Source organism: Branchiostoma lanceolatum, chromosome 14, assembly GCF_035083965.1.
Source record: "Branchiostoma lanceolatum isolate klBraLanc5 chromosome 14, klBraLanc5.hap2, whole genome shotgun sequence".
Classification (NCBI taxonomy): Eukaryota; Metazoa; Chordata; class Leptocardii; order Amphioxiformes; family Branchiostomatidae; genus Branchiostoma; species Branchiostoma lanceolatum.
In genome coordinates this window covers 13,750,109-13,770,709 of record NC_089735.1, presented here as the reverse complement: position 1 = coordinate 13,770,709, position 20,601 = coordinate 13,750,109, and the positions used below count along the sequence as shown (strand labels likewise).

Here is a 20,601-nt window from a genome sequence, read left to right as displayed (position 1 = left end):
GAAATTGATCTAAATACAAGAGTCGTTTTTGCCACATATACATGTACACTTAGCAGCACTTTTCCATTTCATTACAGGAACTGTTCTAGTATTCGTACTGAGTGTGATAAAGTTATATATTAGCTTATTATGCATAAATTTTATTAATCTTATCCATACTGTTTTTGTCATGGTTTTAAGACGTAATTTGTTAAAAAGACATATCCCCACTGCAAAACATTTTCGACTTGATTTCATCCCTTTTAAAAGTGCGCATACGAGCCTTTCGTCAGTATACCTACTTCGAAAGAATAGACGTCGTTGCAGACTCGTATATATCGCTGGCACTGATCGAAAGGCCATGAATATTCCAAAGAAACTTATCAGTAATCTGATTGGAGAAGAGTACAAAAAAGAAGACAACAGCTTTATGAGGAACACATCAGAGGGAGCGGGCATACGTCCCTAAGCCACTTATGTAATGCAAAAATACGGTGTGATGATTGGATTGATATTGTCTACGTGTCTTTTAATTTTCACCGACCTGAACTATTAGCCATTCCAAGGACATGGATTATATATATATCATGTCCTTGGAATACGACACAATATGGGATAATTCATTCGAATAACCAATGCCATTATGTTCACCACGTGTGTCCTTGGTTATTGGGATGAATTGTCTCGCCTTGGATACAAATTAACAATGGTTCGCATTGATTTATGCTTATCAATTTCGTTCAGTAAAGGACAAAAATACTTGGGTCTTGGGATACAAATCACAACTTTTGCGTCTTTTCAACACACAGGACAGACGACGGAAAAACGAATGATAATTTTAGCAACAACAAAAAAACGTTGTGAGAATTGATTGTTTATATGGCTTTCAATTTCTACCGACCAAAGCTGTTAGCTATTCCAAGGACATAATGTTTTTAATGTTCTTGGAATACGATACGATACGATACGAGACAATTCATCTGAGTAACCAAGGACATTATATCATATTATATTATATGTAATGTCCCTAGTTATTAGAATAAAGCGTCTCGTCTTGCGGATATTAATTCACAATGGTTCTCTTTGATCTCTACTTCTTATATAATTTCGTTCAGTAAAGGGCAAAATACTTTGGTCTGGGACCTCAAGTCACACCTTTTGCGTAAATTACACAAGAAAGACAGACAATGGAAAAATGATAACATAGTGCAGCCCAAAAGTTGTTGCAATAGATATTGTTTAGGCGGTTTTCAATTTTTACCGACCAAAGCTGTTAGCTATTCCAATGACATTATGTTATGTAATAGTGTCCTTGGAGTACGAGACGATACGAGACAATCGATCCGAATAATCAAGGACATCATATTTTCTTGTGTGGTTTTGGATATATTTTGGTTTTATTCATAATGGTTCACATTAATCGTTGCTTCTTAAGCTCTTTCAGTAAAGGGATGAATTGCTGGGGGTCTCTGGATTTGCGTAAACAACTTGAGCACCTGGCTGAGGTAGGACGTGTTTGTGCGGCTCCCAGAAACTTGACAAGCGGCATCATGATCATGTCGACTTTAGGAGGACAGCAGCCCCAGACTGGTGACACAACAGGTAGGATGTTCTCAGCTTAGAGATTATATATGTATATGTATAATACACGTTTCAGCTTATAGGTTAGCCTGGCTATATCGAGTACACGGTGTCTAGCACCACTTTCACTACCGAGGCCCTATCAACCCCTGACAGCAAGAGATTGTGTAACACATGCTACTTGCTTAGAGATAAGCTAATGCTGATTTCGACATTTTCTTCTAGGGACCGCACACAAGCCGCAGCCCACACAGCACCCGCAGACTGATTGGCGGGCACGTGCGCACGCTGCTGCGAACGTACCCAACCCGCTGTACTCCTACACAGAAGGTAAACGTTTTTCAGCCTCAATGATTGGTAACCCCGGCTGACTTTTTTTAATCTATTTATTGGTTCAGCATGTACATGCCAGGGTTGGCCAACTAGCCGGAGGCTATTACTAAGACCGAACCCATGTGCGGCCATAGGGCTGTAGGTTTTGAACCATTCACACCGGGAAGGACCCTACTCTTTTCGATAAGTCTCCTCAAACACGGGACCTCCATTTAACGTCCTATCCGAGGGATGTCCCTAACCGAAGCTAGGTACTCATTTACACCTGAGAGGTCACCACAAAAAACACGGAAAAACACTGCCAAAGTTTAATTCGGCTCATCCCACAAATCAATAACTGTATTCTTCTTCTATCGACAGACGTTAACGGTGGTGACGTTAAGAAGACAAAGTGTTCCCTCCTACGCAAGCTGCTGCCACTTAAGCCAACCACAAGCCTTGTGTTCGCTCTGATCATTACCATACTGTTCCCTTATTTGGCAGGTATGGCACGTTTCATTACTTTATGTTTGTTTAATTTGCCCGCTGTAAAGTTTTGAAAAGCAAGTTGACATTTTGCTGGGTAATTGTTGAGTTTCAACAATGAGGTTCACCTCATACGCATTGTTTTCAGCAATGGCCATGTTCTTTCTTTGTAAATATAGCTAAGATGGACACACTTTCTGACGAGGTAGGGGTGGTTGCAGCGCGGAGCAGCATCAACGACCAACGATTAACCAAGCTGGAACGTAAGTAAAATCATAAATTAGAATTTATTCACCACGATCCATCTACATAGGTCAATTTCTACATAAATCATTCGAGAAGAGAGACAGAATTACCCCTACATGACTATATTGTAACCCATATACTGGTTTCGATGATATTTTTACTTAGAATTGTAGGATAGTTCAGCCTTGTAGTATTGTTGATCTAATGTCATACATTGTACCATGTACGATTGTTGAGCAATAAAGTTCATTCATTCATATCATATGCCTACGGAGCCACCTAGATGTCCAGGGGAAAGTGGTCCTGTTGGCCTGTCAAGACCTTCCTAAGTTACGCTGACCACAAATATGCGGAAAACACACATACACACACACACACACACACACACACACACACACACACAGACGGACAGACATACACTCAGATACACCCAAATAATATCTCCAAAAGTGATACATCGCACTGCTCAGCTCAATGAAGGGCATGTTTTGACTCATGGAAGTAATTTAGTTAATACAAAAGTCAATTACAATTTCTATTATTCCTGTTGCAAAAGATTTTTCCACAGGTTGTATCAAAGGCTTTAAAATGTGGCGCGGAATCTGCTACAAAGTGTTTACCGCACGTAAGAGCTTCTCGGAATCTGCTGCGATCTGTCGTCAATTGGGCGGTACCTTGGCCATGCCCCGAGATGCTGATACCAACGCCTTCCTGATCTCTCTACATGAGGCCGCAGCGTTCACAAGCCGGGTATGTGTGCGCTTCGGCCTGCACGATTGGCAGGAAGACGGAAGCTTTGAGTGGATGGACGGTACTGCACTAGGGAACTACACCTCTTGGGGTCCGGGACAACCACCGACCTATTCTCAGACCGGCAGCAGGAGAAGAAACTGCGTCTTCTACGACCCCACCAAGAAATACAAATGGTACAATGCATATTGTGAACAACTTGTACCATTCATCTGTCAAGTCACTCCAGGTACGTACTATTCTTTTGCTTAAGATCTTCTTTATTACCTTCAAATATCAATGCGCAAATTTTATCTGTAACTCAACTATATATATTGGGTACTAAGCGTTTACATAATTATGCTAAGTTTTTTTATATGTATCATTGTTTTCTTTCACACCTCGGTAACTGCATGTATTATTCCCGTACTGTTAATGTTTCATAATTCGTCACATGTGTTTGGTCCTTGTGTTTAGTGATGTCGCTTACATAAGCGTGCCGTGGTTGAGTGCGGCATCGCTATGTTTTTTTATGTTGCAGTAAAAAGTACTATTCCTACCGTATGATCACCATAAAATTTTGTGTGTCTTCATTGATTGGACTATTCACGTTAAATCATTATTGGTACTAATATACAACTTTGCCAAGGCAGTCCACATTCCAAACATGGATCCGGAGATTTAGAATATGTTGTCTCATTCTTTTACCGGACGTACATAGGAGACAGGCCAACTCCTCGCCAACACTGTGGGATGTTTTTTCGTCAGTTTCCGGTAAAAGTCAATAAGAACAAGTTGAAAGTGTAAAATCTAGATTTAAGTTATTGAGCCCCGATTAAAGCAACCTGTAATCGTGATTCGTTTTTTTTCTGGTTAGAATTTAAGACAGAAAAATTACTAAATCCGTTGGTGTTCTTACCATGATCGAGCAATAACAAGACATAATTGTAAACTGTAGTGATATATATATTGAAGGCATTGTGGAGATTGTGACGTCGTATCTTATGAGATAGTCTGTTCAAATCTGTGAGAGATTATGTACAGGCAGTTTTGTGTAATTCATTTACAGCTGTATATATAATGATTATACCACCGAGAACGAATCGTTCAATGAACTTTAGTGACTTTAATTTTGGAATAGAAAACAGTACGACTTCTATTGACCAGAAAGCTTCGTCTGGTATATGAGTATATTAATATGTGGGTAGAATTTAGAATTTGCCAGTTTGGAAGTGAAGTGAATACAAACGTGTACAAGATATGATCGTGTGTTTTGTGATCATTGAAATGTATCTAGAAGCTTTACACTGAACAGTCGTACACGTAGATTTATCAATATTTCATAATGTACGGAAGTTTTGTCTGTATACCAGATGGTTTTCTGTGATATATTCAGTCCTAAGTTACCACCATGATTATTACTTTATCAGTCAGGTAATTCTGATGCGATACAACGTTAACTGATCTTACGCCAGGTCACGTCACTCTACATTGTGATTTAATTTTAAAGATACCTTACGCATGTATCTCGCGTATGTACTCATGTACTCAGATTCATGTGCCATATGTAGTCAATGTAATGGAAACCAATAAAGAAATGCTGTTTTGGCATAACTTATAGTCCGAACCATTCTTTACAAAGAACGCGATCGCGAACAGGACATTTTGTATTCTGAACCCAGAGTTTAATGACCTTATACCTTCACAGAAACAAACATAACAGGCTACTTACCATCTAGCAGTAATGGGGATATAGATGCTTATACGTATCGCACTGTTTTAGAATAATGAATATGGAAATATCATATAAGTAATAGTTTTCAGTTAAGTTCTACACAACTTCTAAAAGGGCGTTATTCATATAGTTATGCTAAAATCCTATTCTGTTTCACCTTTCGCTAAATGACGCCACCATATTGACTTGTGGCGTCATGGGTCGGCCATCTTGGAAAAGCCGTCAGCCGATCAACCTTGACCAATCACAAGTCAGATAAGTACCACGTCAGATATACCCTAACATAAGTATTACGCATAATGACATTGCGTCACATTAGAACTATGTCAGTTTAGTACAAGTATCTTTCATATCAGCACTTATCACTTTCCTTGATAAATATTTAACTATGCTCACAACAACTCTTATTTCGGTTACTTTAACTATTTTAAGTGAAACTGTTGATAGTTTAAGCTATGCATTACTTATAGTCACATACTAAATCTGCGTGACAAAAAAAGGAATTAAAAGGAACTATCTTCTCTATAAGTTAGATATCGTTACACCCCTTTTCCTCTACGATATCGCATCTATGATTACAGAAATTCTAATTGTAGATCCACAAGAAATGATTAGAACTAGATTTTTCATGTAGATTGGCTATGATTACATTTTGATTTACCTAAGTCTAACAACCGCTGTCCTGTCGTTTGCGGTAGCAAAATCAAAGATCAGCACAAGAAATTATCTTAACGAATTTTACAATCATTTTCTTCGTTACCATACTTGCATATAAGTTAAGACTTGTAAACATGCACGTAATGCACCACACTAATATTTGGCTTCTACTGTTATTGACATGAAAATATTTAGGCTCCAAAATGGCATAAGGTCGGCCATCGAACATTACAGTTGTGTCTATTCGTTCGTTTGTCTGACTACTTGTTTATTGATTGCGCATCGTGTCAAAACACTGTAGCAATCAGAGCACAGAACATCATCAGAGCAAAAGTAGTAATGTTGCCACCTTGACACCTGGGTGCTTTGGATCTTTCCATAGCAGAAGTTGAAAAGGGGGTGGATCTTTCCAAAGCAGAGGTTGGAGAGGGGTTGGATACGTCTAAAGCAGAGGTTGAAGAGGGGTTGGATACCTCTAATGCAGAGGTTGAAGAGGGGTTGGATACGTCTAAAGCAGAGGTTGAAGAGGGGTTGGATACGTCTAAAGCAGAGGTTGAAGAGGGGTTGGATACGTCTAATGCAGATGTTGAAGAGGGGGTGGATACGTCTAATGCAGATGTTGAAGAGGGGGTGGATACGTCTAAAGCAGATGTTGAAGAGGGGGTTGATACGTCTAAAGCAGAGGTTGAAGAGGGGGTGGATACGTCTAAAGCAGATGTTGAAGAGGGGGTTGATACGTCTAAAGCAGAGGTTGAAGAGGGGGTTGATACGTCTAAAGCAGAGGTTGAAGAGGGGGTGGATACGTCTAAAGCAGAGGTTGAAGAGGGGGTGGATACGTCTAAAGCAGAGGTTGAAGCGGGGTTGGATACGTCTAAAGCAGAGGTTGAAGAGGGGTTGGATACGTCTAAAGCAGAGGTTGAAGAGGGGTTGGATACGTCTAATGCAGATGTTGAAGAGGGGGTGGATACGTCTAAAGCAGATGTTGAAGAGGGGGTTGATACGTCTAAAGCAGAGGTTGAAGAGGGGGTGGATTCTTTCCAAGCAGAGGTTGGAGAGTGGGAAGATGCTTCCAAAGCAGAGGTTGAAGAGGGGTTGGATACTTCTTCTTCTTGGGGGGTAGTATTGTTGTCTTCGAAGTTGTTGATTGTGCAAGTGGATTCTTCAAACTCGAAGACGTTGACCTTGCCGCACTGTGCAAAGTGGTTGTCGGAGGAGTAGGGCTTTGTTCCGGCCGCCGTTCCAGAACACATTCCTTGTTCTTCAAGGACGCCTTCCCATCGGCGATCACAGCCGTAACCAAGGAGAGCTTTCACCTCAAACCAACCTGCAACAATATGACGAAAAACTGCATAATTACCAATGGCGACGTTTAGAACTGCTGGGGCATCGTTACTATGGCAACTCTGTTGAGTGCAGGAGGACATATTAGAATACAAGCAAAAATCTCTATTGTCAACTTTTAAGATTTAACCGTTTTACAGCTATGTGTTACCTTTAGTCGGGTGAACTTTACACCGCCAATTTTCCCCCTTGTAACGTATGTTGGGTCTTTTGTTCAAAATAATATCTATTCGTAAGGTTTTGGGAAAACAGGGAAGTCAATCTAAAGGCGCATTCGTCGTTCGGTGACAGAGCCGATTGTCGGCAAGGCTCTGAGGCAATCAAAATCTTTTCAGTCACAAAAGGTTCGAGACAGTATAGCCATGATCTTTGGCTGTCCGAAGAATGTTGTTCTCAATTTTCTGTCGTTCTATGGTACGACAAAAACAGAACGTACCGTTTTCTGTTCGTGTACAATCTATGTCTACCTCCAGCATCCAGTAGTCGGGTCCCCACTGGTTGAGAGGCGTGTAGCCGTACCCATCAGTGCTGACTGTCTCATTGTAGTTGGCGTCATTCGTGGTCCAGACCAGAGAACTACCATGTGCTCCATCACCCTAAAAAGTAGATAATAGATATATGTATAATATTGAAGATAAAGATTGTGAAGGCTACCTATGATGCATTACAAACAGTTTTTGTGAGATGTTGTTCCTTAAGCTCCCCTCTCACTGGACCCGCGGCACGCTGACGGCGTCGCCGCGGCCGATTGAATTGACAAGGCACTCGACGAATTTCATCGTGTTTGTTGTCTTTTTGGTCATACTTGTACGTTTTGAATGATATTCCCATTATAGAGTCAAGGGTAATACAAATCCAGTTTAGGACGCAACGACGCCGCCAGCGTGCCACGGGTCCAGTGAGAGGGGGGCTCAACTCTCTAGCAGACATGAACGTGAAACGGGACTACCAATTGAATTAATGATAATTACGAGTATGCCAATGCCAACAACAACGGCACAACCCTCCACAAGCGCAATGAACGAATAACAGTAGCGTACCTGTCCACTTTCCGCGCCATACCAGTCGAGATAATTGTCTCCCTCCAACCAGGCGGTTGTGTTGGAGGATGCACTCGTGGTTTTGATTCTATGGCTGATTGGAATCGCACATGGGCTGGAAGCAGCGTCACGGGTACATCCTGGAACATGGACGGTAGAATATTAGAAAATAAAACGTGGCAAAACAAATCAAAAAAAGAATTTAATGAAGAGTGACTTACCAGGTTTATGCTCGTGTCCAATTCCACCTCGGAGAAACATGGTGTATCCTAATGGCGCCTCTATTTTGATGAACACAACAGTCCTCTTTGCCGACGCTGCAAGGGTCTATGTGAGAGAATGAGAATGAGTATGTTTAATCAACAGGCCGTTCATTGTAATATAACCAGCTGCCCCGTGCCGCGTGCCTGCGAAGCTGGTGTGTTACGTCGGCGGTTATACCGGCTATATAGATACATGTACAGATATAGATACCATGGTCAGGTCATCGTTGAAACACGACAATACAAAATCTCATCAGTATTGAGCAGTTTTCCTCAGTTTATAAGTTAGATCTTCCGCAGAATAGATAACATTGTCCGAATTATGAACAAAGAAGTATTAATATCCTAACAACCTGGCCGACGCTGAATGGATGACAGACCCGCAACGGTCCTAGCACGAAGGCCTGAGATCCAGACTTCACGCTGCGTTAGCACTGGTCAGTCGTCAGCCAATCAGATACTCACCCTCATATTGTTAGGTGGAATGTTGAGCCAATCATATCACCGCCTACGGTCAAGAAGCTACATGATTGGCAAGTAACTCTCCGTCCAACCACAGGAGGGGGAGTATCTGACAGCTGACCAGCGCTAATGCAGCGAGAAGCACAAGCTCAAGCCAACACGCCGGGGACATTGCATAATACTAGTCCATACAATATCGGCCTGGCATGAGAGAATATAGCTTTTACAAGCGTACGAAGAGTAAAGGTATGAGTTTGTTTGATCCGTTTATGTCACTGACCATGTCACGTTGGTCCGACGCCAAGGCAGCATGCACGGGAGCTGTGCTTCTTGGTTTGGCTACAGGATACACGGGGTATGCCATCCTATTACTGCCCACCTTGGAGGCTACATGGATGGCGACCATTGGATCCTCTTCATCGGCTTCGAAAACAAATTGTTAAGAAATTTTGTTTTCAGTTGGTAACGTTACAGAATGAGTTACAGTACCAATCACAATGGCGATGAGTAGATAATTATCTTATGTACTAATTATGCAAACCTTCGATATAGAGACATGGTTTTTATGTTTCCCCCGTAAATTGGCTGCCTGCTTTAAAATCTGAGAGTGTCAACGGGCAATGACAACTTGATTGTATTGCTAAAGCCAACATGTACTCACGTGCGATGTAGATGTGGGCCGTTCTGTCCCAACCCACAGTGATGGTCTTTCCCGTGCAGCCTCCGTCAGAAACGTCACCGGATATGACGTCACAGTAGTCACCTTGAGGCAGACCTGTCTGAAGGGTCTCGTCCAGTGCCCACCCGTCGTCATTATTGATGACGATGAAGGCCCTGTGCAGAACAGAAGTGTCGTTTAGTATGAGAGAAGCAATCCGCGATCCGGCACAGTTCCGAATGCACTTCAGGTCGTGTAGGGGCATCCTTATTTGATAGCTTTAAACAATGTGCATGCAGTTAGATGTGGTTAGGTTAGGTTAGGTGTGACAGGTCGTTCAGTGTTATATAACCGGCTGCCCTCCGCGCCGCGTGCATGCGAAGTTATTGTGTTACGTCACCTGTCTCCTCTGGAGAAAGCGATCTGGTTGAGGTTGTTGTCCCACCAGTTGTACATGCCGTGTCCAGCGGCCAGGTTACGGAACAGGACCATGTTGCGGATCTGACGCCAGCGGTGCTCACATACCTACCCGTGCAAAAAGACAGAAGAACTTTATTGCACGACAATTGTACAATGTATGGCAATAACTATCAAACATATCTTCACAACCATCCCTCAACAGAGATGGAGGACGCCATAGACGTTCTGCAACGTATGATCCACTGCTCACCGAGTCACGTGTCCTATTTGCATAACGTGACGTCACATAAGAAGTGGATTGGTCAGTCCATGACAAAGACTGGAGCTGATCAGTCCAAAATTTGGACACCGGGCAAAGTAAAAAGAATTAAAGAAATACTGATTCCAGCTGCAGGGTGTCCAAACCACTGCAGCAGAAAAACACATTAATCATTAGACTAATGATAATGGGACATGTATAACTCACCCAGCCGTTGTCACAGGTGCCCATACCGTTGATCTGCACCGGCAGGATGTTCCAGTTACTGTCGGAAGGAGGCCCGACCCAGCTGTTCACGTCCTTCCCGTCTTCCCAATACTGGTCCCAGTAGAAGCTACTCATCAGTCGGACGAACCCGTACGGGAATGCCAGCATGAATGCGTTGGCCATCTGGAAAACAACAACACGTTAATCCGTCAATTATTGGGTAGGCCGAATACTCTATCTTCGCAGCCAGGGGTTGAATTGCGAGGAGCGCAAAATTGGCGGGGCTGAATCACAAGGGTCTGGGTCATGGAGCGACTGCCATTCGGCGCGCAGGTGACCTCAAGAACTGCCCCATGTAGGCATGAAAGCCGCTGGAAGATTCAAACTTACACCATGTGTTACCCGGTCTTAAAGCCACCTAATCGTGACAATAGCATGTTCAAGCTGTAAGAAACTCAAAAACATCAAGTGCAGAACTAACCGCTACAAGAACTCCCCTATACCATATCTAGTTCGCTTACTCAACAACAGTTAATTTCAGTGGGAACAGACAGGTTTGCTTCAACTTCAAGTACCGTTTTAGAATCTTGTATTGGCACGGAGTAGAAGATAAAGTTTACTCAAGTTAAGTCTAGCCTCTAGGCTAGGATGACCTTTATTACACGAAACCTTTCAACAGTTATGAATGTTTTTATTATGTATGTCAAGAAGTCGGTAGTATTTTCCTTGTGTTTTTAAGATAATGTGATATTGCAATTGTACAGTGTACGCAATTCAGCTTTTAGCTGCCATGTTACACTTTTTCTTAATAAACCATTCATTCATTCATGTTCAGAACCTGAAATACCGGAAGTTCCTCTGCGGTATCAAGGAGAGTCGCTAGGATGCCTCCTAATCGAACTTATCTCGTGCTATACGTAGAATCCTACCCACACACCAAGTTTATACCAATCCATCAATAGCTCCGTTAGGTATTGTCAGGAGTCATTTTTCACGTTTTGTGTCTTTCTTTTGTTTTTTATACCATATTTTTCGTTCCCGCAAGCTGCCCGACCGGGCCCCGCTTTGGAAATGTGACCTAGGCATAACTCAAGGAACACCTCGGACACAACTGAACTGAGGTGGAACACCTCCTTTTTATTCTTTTCCTAATTAAACATACCTTTTGATAGACATTCAGTTCCTGTCTACGAAGCTCCTTTCTCAGTGTGCATCTGCCTCTACTGGCACTCTAAAATGATCTACTTCTGTCTATTTTGGGAACCGTATGGGCAATATCAAGTCGTGCGTTGATGATGATAATATCGTCGACATGAAATCCCCTCTGAGTTCTGACACACCTTGTACAGTCTGCTGTCTCTGAAGGTGACGACGCTAGCGTGGCTCCTCTGGCTGTCGTGGTTGTCCACGAACACCAGCGCGTTGCCGTCCCACTCCATACCCCAGTCTTCACCAAAGTCTTTCAGACTACTCAGCGTCCGGCCGTCCCACTTTCTGAAGACGGCTCCGAGATGATAGCCGTATCTAAAAAAATGGACGTGACATGTACAGAATGTTACATAGGTGATGTATCTTTCTCTAAAAGTACCAATTATTGGAAAGTGTCTGTGACATTGCTACTTTTAAAACGATAACTGCTCGGATTGCAGGCCGGCATGCCAGGGCCGTTGCTTCATACATACAAGCAGTGGGATTGGCATGAGAGGAAATGCACAGGCACAGGCACAACCAGCTGAAGACACACACACACACACACACACACACACACACACACACACACACACACACACACACACACATCATTCACCATAGACCATTACATCGGTTTAATCACATCGTATATTTGAACCATTCACTTGCTTTCGCTGATTTCAAGTGACGTAGGGAAGTGGGTCAAAGGTGTCCAAAGTCGGTACCGCCCCCCGTCCCGCCTGGGTGAATATTACTAGTTTCAGGTTCAGTTTAATTGGTAACAACTTGCATGTAACAAACGTACAAGTCACATGAAATATGTTGAAACTACAGAAAAAACTCTCTTAGGATACAATAAACATTAGGTTAAAAAGCAACAACAGCAATCAATATAAAATCTATACAAATTAAAATATGACCTCTCAACATCTAGGGATTCTTCTTGGACACTAACGTCTGTAGGTTTGATAATCTTCTGATTAATGATAACAAGCTTACTCGAACTCTGTGACCCTTCCAAGATGGATGTACTCTGACGACGAACCGCCCCATCCCTCGATAACCTCCAGGACGATGAAGGGTCTGGAGCCAGGCCAGAAGTAGGCGGTGTTCAGGTCGTTCAGCCGACCGAAGATGGCCTCCATGTCTCCCGGCCACATGTGTTTGACAGCATCGACACGGAAGCCGGCTACTCCGATGGAGATGAGGTAGTTGATGTAGTCTACGACCTTCCCACGGACGTATTCGCTGTCGAGCTTCAAGTCCAACAAGCCGAATAGGCGGCAGTTTCGCATCTATGAAGCCATTTTAAACATGCAAATTACTAATCATGCATATGCGTGTATGCGCCCTCCTTTATCAGCGCTGAAACCCGCTCGGAAAATGCTCGGCAAACCCTCCCGGCCTCAGCCCTGCTCGTTTGAACGGACATTTTGGATATTGGGGACGTCACCAGCAAACAGCTTTCAGCCAATCAGAGGATTGGCACGAGCTATCTCGTGGAAAAAAAACGCAAAGGTCGCTGGGAAGCTATCAGCCAATCAGGTTACGTCTTACATCGCTAGAAAATAACGTGTGTTTGTGCCAAATAAGGCTAGTTCATGAATCATTTATGAGCAACTGTCAGTGACGCCCCAAATACCCATGTCCGTTCTAAAGAGCATGCTAGCAGGGCTGAGACCGGGAGCTTTGCCGATCGCGAGCATTTCCCGAGCGGGTTTCAGCGCTGCTAAAGGCGTGTATATAGTCCAGTTGTATTCTCCATATTTGTGTCTCTTCTCATGATTTTCAAAATGGGCCATGTTCCCAAATGCCCGGAAAGATTGTCTCCGCGCTTCGACAACGACCTTTCCCTGCATTTGAGAACCTGGTGCATTTTTAGAATTAGAAAATCAGCCTTCTGTCAAAATAATAAACACAAAAAAAATGAACACCGGCAGCCCAGCAAAGGAGGCTGCTGAGACCACAGGTGTGGCTGAATAAATGAAGAATCAAATAAATTTAATGCAAGCAGCAACGGTCACGTAATGTATAAAACAGTACTGTGAAGTCTTCATTAGTGTGTAAAGTTACGAATACATCATTTACTTTCTTACTGTTATCAATGAATCTTAACGTGGCAAAACAAAAGGATTGAAAAAACACCCAGAACGTCTCACCTCAAAAGGATCGTCAATGTTATGAACTTCGCAGTCACTTGTGTAGCACCGTGTCTGTGTGACGTCGTCGTTGCAGTTGAAATCGAAGGCGCCGTACGGCACACCCTCGTATTCCTTGCTGTATGTATTGAAGTAGCTGCCGCCTGTCCCATAGCCGCAGCCCAAAGCGGACATGTGGTTTATTACGAGGTCCACGTAGATTCTGATGAGACAAAACGGCAGAGCAACTCATCATAATGAGTTATTGGTGGTGGGTTGACCCACGAAGAAACTTGATCTCTAGTTATCTAGGCAATTGCCTTCCTTCCTCATAGTAATTAAAAGGTGTAACACATTTATTGGCATACTGTATTTGCAACTTTTCACCTCCTTTTTTGTGTACTTCTCAGTCACCCTGCTAAACAACATACATGTACATTGTAATCCGCAATAAAAACAAACATGGCGACTGGCGGTGGCGACGACGCCGATGGCCATCACTAATTTCTAGTGATTTCTCGTTCCCCGGGACATAAATATCATAGCATAGTGTATTCCGGTAGAATTTACCCTCCTTTATGGGTATTCGGTGGCATTCCGGTGTAAAAAGGGCATTCCGGTAAAAAGGCCGACTGTATTGGAGTACCTTTCTTAATTTTGCAGTCACCAGTTTAAACCGGTATTGAAGGCGATCCGACCAGCGGGAGGGCTGGGACCGAGGGTGATGCGAAATACATCATGTTGTATTTTATTTATGTCATACCCACCCAAGGAAACAGACATGTCAACGCGAAAAATCGGTGTCCTCCTCCAACAAAAATTTGTAACAACATCAGTTCCGACGTCCGAATCCGGTATTCGAATTTTCGACAGCGGCGCACTCGGCGCACTCGAAATGAATTCTAAATAATTTATGCCAGGCTATGGAAGCCCATATGATAGAAGTAGAAGGCCGTGTAAAAACCAAATTACAAGATACACCCGTATTGAATGTTTTCGTGGTCCAGGTAGGGGTCAATTACTGGTTCCAAGCTGGTTGGGAAATGGTTAGGACATGGTTGGCCCAAAAAGACAGGCGTGGCCTATAACTGCTCAGATTACTCCCGACCTACTGCCAGCGTTGGCTTGGCTATATGTAACCGGGGCTTCAGTTAGACTAGTACAACTACATTACAATATCTATTACTACATTTCGTACCTGACTCCCTGTTGGTTACAGCGGTGGACCATGTCCCTGAATTCGCTGTCGTTGCCACTGCGGGTGTTGAGGTGATAGCTGACGGGCTGGTAACGCTCATACCAGGGGCGATGTACGTCGGGCGAGTCGATCGGCATGTTCTCGCTCGGTGGCGACAACTAAATGTCGGAATTGAAAGAAAGGGATGTTTATCGCAACATACATCTTTCTTGACTTGAATTTTTGGATGGCATTTGTAGAGTTGGAAGCGAGCTTGCGAGTGAACAGGTGTTTCGGTAAGTGAGTGAGTGAGTGAGTGATTGAGTGAGTGAATGAGTAAGTGTGTGAGTGAGTGATAGAGTGAATGCACAATGAGTGAGTGAGCGAGTAAGCAAGTGGATGAATGTGTGGGCGGGTGAATGAATAAATGAGTGAGGGAATGAGTGGGGGAATGGACGAATGACTGAGCGAGCGAGTGAGTGAGTGAATAACTGAGTGGGTGAATGAATGAATGAATGAATGAGTGAGCGAGTGAGTGAATGAATGAATGAGTGTGTGAGAGAATGAGAGTGAGTGAGTGAGTGAGTGAGTGAATGAGCGAGTGAGTGAGCGAGCGAGTGAGTGAATGAATGAGTGTGTGTGTGTGTGAGAGAATGAGAGTGAGTGAGCGAGCGAGTGGCTGCGAGTTAGTATTCACACGTACCTGTACACCGCCGAAGCCGTTGGGTCCCAAGAACCTCTCGCACTCCTCAGCGATGTCAACCCATCTCCACTCGAACAGCTGCACGATGGCCTGTTTGTCGTACGCTGTGTTCGGAGCATGTTGGGCAAGAGTGCCGCTTAACCCCGCAAGGAGCAGGATTAAAATAGACATCGCTGGAGGGAATGAAAAAGATATAAACATTATATACTAAACAAGAGTCTTAGGACCCAAAATCTCCATGAAACTTTTTTTTTTGATTAAACCAGTTCCCCCATTCTATATCGCTCAATGGTATGACCCCGGCCACTTGTCGGGGGGGAGGGACTTAGGAGAAGCGACCCACTTTCGCTATTAATAGCTACTAACAGCTGTTAGTAGTGCCACAATATACACTGGTCAACACTACAAATATAGATTTTCCCATTACTTAGGCAAATTAAGTCCAATTTGCATAATTTGGACTTCATTGTATGCATCCCTCTCTAAGCTACCTGCCAAGTAAATAACATGAAAATCTGTCGCGCCTTTCTTCAGTTATCCCCCTTAGAAGATTTTGACAAATACACCATTGCAGTTCCAGTGACACATACCAGGGGGCCCAAAATCGACTTTGACCTTTCTCCTCCTGACACCTACCCACATACCAAATATCATTACAATTCATTTACACGTTCTATGGTTATGCTGATTTTACGCATCCGGTGACACATACATACACACACGGTGACACAAACATACACACACGCGCACACACACGCAAACACACTAACTTTGCATGATTTGCACTTCAGTGTGTACATCTCTGTCCAACCTACCTGCGTACCAAATAACATGAAAATCTGTTGTTCCTTTCTTCAGTTATACCCCTTTAGAACATTTTTACAAATAGGCCATTGTAGTTCCAGGGACACAGACCAAAAATCATTACAATCTATACACAGGTTCTACAATTATGGTGACTTTAAGCATCCGGTGACACATACATACACACAAACACCAAACGCACGCAAAACAGTATCTCCATGAAAAAGCCTTTTTTCATGGAGATATTAACCATTGTTGCTACTACTGGACCTAAGGGATTATAGAATTCACTTTTCGAACACCACATTTCTTATTATCTGCCACACGCTATAGTTTTTAGCCGCTGCAAAGACACCGTTTTCAGCCCTGTACTTATCGGCCACGGTACAGATTAAATCGCCAAATTCCCACGTTCCAGTTTCTGTTGTGGTGACAGGCCGAGAAATGAGCTTGTAAAATTCGTCAGGTGATGATTTAGTGTCTTACAATGATTTATTTTTCACCTTCAGAAATTCTTTAACAGCTTAGGGATTTTGGAATTGTACAAGACATTCCTAACAAGGCAGTTGATATTCCGGTAGTATTTGCAGTTAATTATGTCATATAACGGGGGGTGCCCAAACATATGACGTTTTTTTACGCGCTCGAACTCACGGTGCTCCATTGCTGGTTGCCAGAGAATGGTCATGTTTTAATGAATGGATTTTGAACACATTCATCTAAAGAACATACATGGACAAGAAATGTATTCATACTGTTCATGGGCCCTTCACGCTCCGTGTTACAAGCGGAAAACGCTGTGAGACCTTTTTACGAATGTACCTTCTGATTTAGTACTACGCCAGATAGTGTGCCTAACTAATTACGCTTTGGTAATTTTGCTCTCTTCGGAAGTTGGTGATGAAGTTAGGGAAATGTAAATAAGGCTTGAAGTCTGCTATATTCTAGCTTTCTTTTGACCGGAAAATTTTGACTGTGTGCACTTCTCACGTCATGTGAGAAGGGCTATATCTAGCGCATCCCAGCTCATGTTTCCACGGGAAATAGGCTACTACGCACTGTGCGCGCGGCCCGACGTACGTCTTGAATGCGGCCCGACTTACGAAATCATTACGAAAAAACGACACCGCTTACATCAACAATACTCCGTCTACTTATTGGGAAATATCTTCGCCATCTTTGTATTCAGTTTCCTTTTCATAGACGGTACCAATCACATGTTAGAGCGTAACAAAGCCGTGCGTTGAATCGTTCCGCCACCATCGCGGCCCCAAAAAATGGCGGGAAAACAACGTCGCCAGACGACAGCAATGTTTACGTTTTTTTTCTTTGGTCGGTTTTCTTCTCAACAAACACTTAAAGACCAAAATTTTTAGTGTTTTATGAAGTTATATTTCTGTATTTATGTATGATAGTTGTGTGACTTGTGTATCTGCTTGGCACAGGTCGTATATTTAGGGGCCGGGCCGTCTAGCTACGCAGTGACCCTCTACTCAGCGCTGCCATCCTTATTGTCAAAATATTACTTTTCGACAAAACAAGAAATGAATATGTACACATATGTTTTGAATGGAAATGACAATTATGTGCATGAACTTAGGTTATTTACCTTCCTTATCAGGATAGTCATTGGACACAAACACGGCGTACTTATGCAAAATAAGATCAGTAAAAAATCCGTAACATGTTAGGGCTAGTCAAATGTTAGGACGCCCCCCGTTATATAACCATTGTTGCTGCTACTGGAACTAAGGAATTATAGAATTCACTTTTCGAACACCACATTTCTTATTATCTGCCACACGCTATTGTTTTTAGCCGCTGCAAAGACGCCGTTTTCAGCCCTGTACTTATCGACCACGGTACAGATTAAATCGCCAAATTCCCGCGTTCTAGTTTCGTGGTGACAGACCGAGAGAGCTTGTAAAATTCGTCAGGTGATGATTTAGTGTCTTACAATGATTTATTTTTCACCTTCAGAAATTCTTTAACAGCTTAAGGATTTTGGAATTGTACAAGGCTTTCCTAACAAGGCAGTTGATATTCATATATTTGCAGTTAATCATGTCATATACATGTAATACGCATACTGTTATTTTTCGAATTCCCTACCCACTACAGAATACTAAAACACAAAAGCAATAACACAGTTCTTACCTCTTGTTTCCAACGTATGGTAGGCAGCGAGTGATTTAGTGTTTTTAACCTAAAAAGAAACGGACAGCCTTTAAAGAAAGTGTAGCCTCTGGAGGCTGGTGTTTGCACTGTGTGAAAATTTCGCTTGTGCGGATGGACACACCTTTGGTCGGTGGGGGTTTGACAGGTCCAGGGTATATTTCTATACGGATTTATTTGGCTATATGCTTAATTTTTGAGTGTTTCAATTCAAAATATATAAAATAATCGGTACAAATATTCAACTTTTAAAAGTTTATTGCTAAATCCGGTCCTTTTTGATATTTTCTACCTGCCCCTTGGTGAGAAGTGGCATGTGCTGGTTGCCATCTTATGTAACTAAGAGCTCCGGATCCACTACCACGCTTTAATACAATCGTCTTCCTATTACCTACCATTATGAAAACGGCGACCTAATTCGTCGTACATGTACATGACTGTATACAAACAACGATTCAAGTCTACCGTGGCCGACATGTGCAGATCTTCTATACCCCCTATATTACCTCCCACGTACCCTAATTTTACCTTTCAAATACCATTATTATCTCTATGAAAAACGGAGATATTGTGTGTCTGTATGATGAAATCTAAATACGTAAGCATACTATTCCAACAAAAAAGCTTTCACACATACGGTATGTGTAATTCTAGCTAGTAGAAAAGACCATTCTCTAAAAATATGTAATGCTAATTACAGCCTTATTTGTATCATCTTTCTTTCTTTGTTCTTGTTTTCTTTCTTTCTTTATCCCTGCTGACAGAAATGGAAATGGACAGCAGAGGTATTTGACAACTCCGTGCACGGAGAAGTTTTTTTGGTGTGTCTGTTTGTTATGTTTATGTGTATCTGTAATTATTTGGGTACATTATCAATAGAATGGGATGAAGTGAGTGAGTGAGAGGACGACCACAAAGACACCCGGAATGCTTCAAGGAGGCATAAGATCTTCGAAAGCTTCATTTATTATCCTGAATTGGTCTCTTACATAGTATGTTCACAACAACTCTGCCTCCTTTTACAAGTGAGCTCTTGTCAGTGAAACAGTTGAGTGTTGTGTTTCGATCACCTGTTTTGTCTTCCCCACCAATCATTGTATATTTATATATGTGATGGTGAGGTTGAATAGATAAATAAGTAAATACCAATTCTGTTGCTCATCATAGGCATTATTACAACCACTTTCCTCTATGGTTACTCACCCAGCAACTGTAGAATATATAGCTAATTAACATCTTCAAATAACTGAAGTTTATATATCAATTGCGATAATGTAACCAAAGAGAAGAACAAGAAAGTATTTAAAGCACACTTCGGATTTATTTGGGAAGTCTAGTTTAATTTGGGACAACCACCTTAAATTAATGCTTGTATAAACAAATGAATACAACCTTAAACCGAAATCACGTATGGTAGATAAAAATGAAGTTAAGAATGCTTAGCACCCATTGATGACCCGATGGGATTATTTCAATTTTCCATAATTATGCATAAACATGGGTTTGAAACGCTATGCATACGGATTCGACGGTTACGCATAATCATGCAAAGAATTATGCATAATCATTATGGTTCCTACGGGTATGTATACTTTTGAAGAATGGGTATGTAGAAGTCCTCATACTCATAGGGGTTCCCTTATGCATAACCATTCATAACTCCATGGACCAATAAGCATAACCTACAAATCTTAAGCAGAATTATGCATAAACGTCAAGCTTAACCAGTATGCATAATTATGCCTATTTATGCATATTTAATCTAATGCCCAGGGGTCCTCAATTCGTGTTCTGTATTATCAATTCCTATCTTTAACCGGAATGTGTTTTAATCTAGGTTTACAACAAGTCAACTGTAAATATCATTGGCTGTCCTGTCATTTATGATAACATATCATTAAGAACAACAACAACAAACAATTACATGGGTTTAAAATCACTTACCAATGTTCTTTCCTGTACCAGAATACAACCAAATATTAGTTTAAAACGGTATCATACTAACAGCAGGCTAGGAGAAACGTAAATACTACATTTA

General features: G+C 42.2%; 1 protein-coding gene across 1 annotated transcript; it reads right to left on the bottom strand.

Moving 5' to 3' along the window:
- Window positions 1-7,034: 7,034 nt before the first annotated feature.
- Window positions 7,035-15,755, bottom strand: LOC136448748 (alpha-amylase 1-like). Its single transcript, XM_066448393.1, has 13 exons — window positions 15,585-15,755; window positions 14,903-15,060; window positions 13,726-13,927; window positions 12,566-12,861; window positions 11,716-11,899; window positions 10,376-10,558; window positions 9,890-10,014; window positions 9,493-9,665; window positions 9,112-9,254; window positions 8,328-8,433; window positions 8,107-8,246; window positions 7,534-7,662; window positions 7,035-7,049 (listed from the first exon to the last, which is right to left on the bottom strand). Exons 1-13 carry the CDS (start codon window positions 15,753-15,755, stop codon window positions 7,035-7,037), a joined length of 2,025 nt encoding a protein of 674 aa, XP_066304490.1.
- Window positions 15,756-20,601: the final 4,846 nt, after the last annotated feature.